The 2,637-nt window shown below is 56.3% G+C and overlaps 1 protein-coding gene across 3 annotated transcripts in view; it reads right to left on the reverse strand.

Moving 5' to 3' along the window:
- The window catches only part of GALNT9 (polypeptide N-acetylgalactosaminyltransferase 9), a 66,048-nt gene that overhangs the window by 15,055 nt on the left and 48,356 nt on the right, over window positions 1–2,637 (reverse strand). For all 3 annotated transcript variants that reach the window (XM_029921286.1, XM_029921284.1, XM_029921285.1), the window contains exon 6: window positions 67–184. In XM_029921286.1, the coding sequence (XP_029777146.1) occupies window positions 67–184 (118 nt within the window). The remainder of the gene's footprint in view (window positions 1–66; window positions 185–2,637) is intronic.

A 2,637-nucleotide genomic window follows, 5' to 3' on the forward strand; every position in this document is an offset into this window, starting at 1 on the left:
CCCCCCCCCCCCAGCTCTGCACCCGCTCTCGGGGCGGGTCCCGGCCGACCCCGCAGGGCCACTCACCCGCATGCCCAGCTCAATGTTCTCTCCCCCGTACACCTCCATGCCGGGGTCCAGCAGGCCGATGTCCCCAAAGTACTCCCGGTCCACCACGAACGAGCAGCCAATCATGGCGGGGGTCCTGGTGGGGAACAGAGACAGTGAGCCCCGCAGCCAGGAGAGTCCAGGGCCTCCAGGACTCAGGCAGGCCTCCCCCGGCATTGTCTGCACGTTCTTCAGAGCCTAGTAAACACCCAACACAGGCCAAGTCCAAACACTGACTGAAGAACATCAGCAGACGACAAAGGCCAGCGCTCAACTCAGGACGTTAGTGTAGGGATTCTTAAAGAAATCCGTTTTCTCAATGAGCTGTTTGGTTGCCCTGAACATTATTTCCCAAGCTGAGTCCCTTGCCTACCTCCTCCATCATCTTGTCCTCTCTTGTACACTAGGAGTCGGGGCTGCAACGGGCAGTGGCATAGGTTGTGCACTGCTCCACTCTGCAACCTCACTGATATCAGACTGTCTCTAAAAGACACACCTCGAAGTTGCAGAGTGCACAACCTGTGCAGCTGTAGGCCACAGACTGCCACCTGTTCTATTATTTCCAAAATTATTTACACCTACACATTTTTTAAATGTCAGTAAATATTGTCTTAAGAAATTGTGTCTGTGAAATCATGCATCTATGTGCTAGCTGTAGTTTTTCTACCATGGGTTAAAAACCCGCCAGTGTTGTGGGGACCTGGGAAGCGGTCTCGCAGGCACAAGGAGACAAAGCGGCGGAGAATAAGAGGAAAGTGCTGCACGTTCGCTCCTTCCTGGGTCCATTCGTTCACTCAATATAGTGAGTGGACACAGTGAGTGTCTTCTAGTGTTAAGGAGGGAGGAGACAGAGAGAAAATGTATTTGTAGCAAGAAGTAGGCACATTCCAGAAGCTGGAAGAAACCAAGACCTTTTAAGCTTTTGATGAAAGATTTCCCCTCAAACAAAGACCAGGAGGATCTGCTCGGAGGCTGAGGTGCGCTCCAGCCCTGCGCAGCCTCCGTGTCTGAGGCCCCGAGGCCGCCCCTGCACCGGATGGTGGCCGCCCCCCCTCTGTTCCTGCAGTGCGTCCCTCTTCAGTGAAAACACCACCAAAACTCGGTCTCAATCACCATTTAAAAGAAGCTCGGTGACTGGGAAGTCCGGAGTAAATGCCCGTCAGCTGTCCCAGAAAAACAGAAGCATTAAAAAACGATTGTCCTTTTATTGATGCAAAGATTCAATTTATCCTGTCGCTAGATTTTGGCCACAAATCTAATGGTAACGAAATTTTAATGCTGCCTTTGACTTCTAATAGCAAGCGTCTGACGGGTTAAGTTACGTTCACTGACGTGCAGAGTCACTTCTCTCGATTTCTCAGCCGCCACGGAACATCTCTGGTGAACCAAAGTGCCAGATTCCCTGCCAAGTCTATTAGAGCTGGCAATGATTTTTTTATTATTGCTCAGAATTCCAAAATAAACTTAAACTCACGAGGTGACGGGAGCAGAATCGGCGGGCGCAGAGTTTGTCTGCATGAGGAACTCGGCTGTGATTACAGAAAAGAGTGAGGCTCGGACGCTCTAGCTGAGGGGCTCTTGGGTCCGGGGGGGCGTCGTGGGGCGTCCTCGCACCTGGGCTTGGCTCACGCCCAGGGACCCCCTGGAGCGGCAACAGACGAGCAGGCACATGCAGAAACACGGACACGCACCTGCAGCAGCACATGGACACTCGTGGACGCGCACACGCAGTACACACTCCTGAGCCATGTAATTCCGGAGCCCCATACAAAGGGGGGCTAAGAAAATGAGGGTCCCAAATGTGCCCTTCGGCCTTCGGGAGCCCGATCGGGAGCCTGACAAGGGTCGAGGTGAGCCAGCGCGCTCCGGCACCTCGAAGAGCACGTGCTCACGGGCGTGGCCAGGCGCACACTCCCTGGGGGAGCACAGGCACCCCGAAAGCACGCGGTGGGCTGGCCTTCGGGCGGTGGCGGCGCGGGAGCCACTGCGCACGTTACACGCTGATGCAGGGAGCGTGATGGCAGCCAGTCCGTGAGGAAACTGGGGTGACTGGACTAGCCCTGTTTGAGGACTCTGAAGCAGTGGCTGGAGTGGCGATGTCCACGCACTCCAAGAGGCGGTGGGAGCAGGGGGCGCAGGGGGTGCAGTGGGGAGCATGGGGAGAAGGGGGAAGGACGGGGGAGCAGGGGGAGCAGTCAGAGTGGTGGGAGAAGTGGGGCGCAGGGGGAGCAGCACAGGTGTGCGCAGTGAATGCCTGGCTCTGAGCGCCTGGCCGTGTGGCCTGGGGCACACTGCCCACTGCCCTGCGCCCAGCCTCCTCGCCTGCCAGTGTGTGTGGTTGTGTGTGTGGTGAGCATGTATCTGTGTACAAGGGTGTGCACAGGTGTGTGCATGTGTGTATGAGCGTGTGCAGCTGCGTGTATTTGTGTCGGTGTGTGCCCGTGTGAATTGTGTGTACATGTGTGTGTACACGAGCGTGTGTGCCAGTGTGGATGTGTGCGTGCAGGGTGTGTAGCTGTGTGCGGGTGTGCGTGCGTGATTCGGGCCCTC

The sequence above is a fragment of the Suricata suricatta genome, chromosome 14 (genome assembly GCF_006229205.1).
Source record: "Suricata suricatta isolate VVHF042 chromosome 14, meerkat_22Aug2017_6uvM2_HiC, whole genome shotgun sequence".
Taxonomy (NCBI): domain Eukaryota; kingdom Metazoa; phylum Chordata; class Mammalia; order Carnivora; family Herpestidae; genus Suricata; species Suricata suricatta.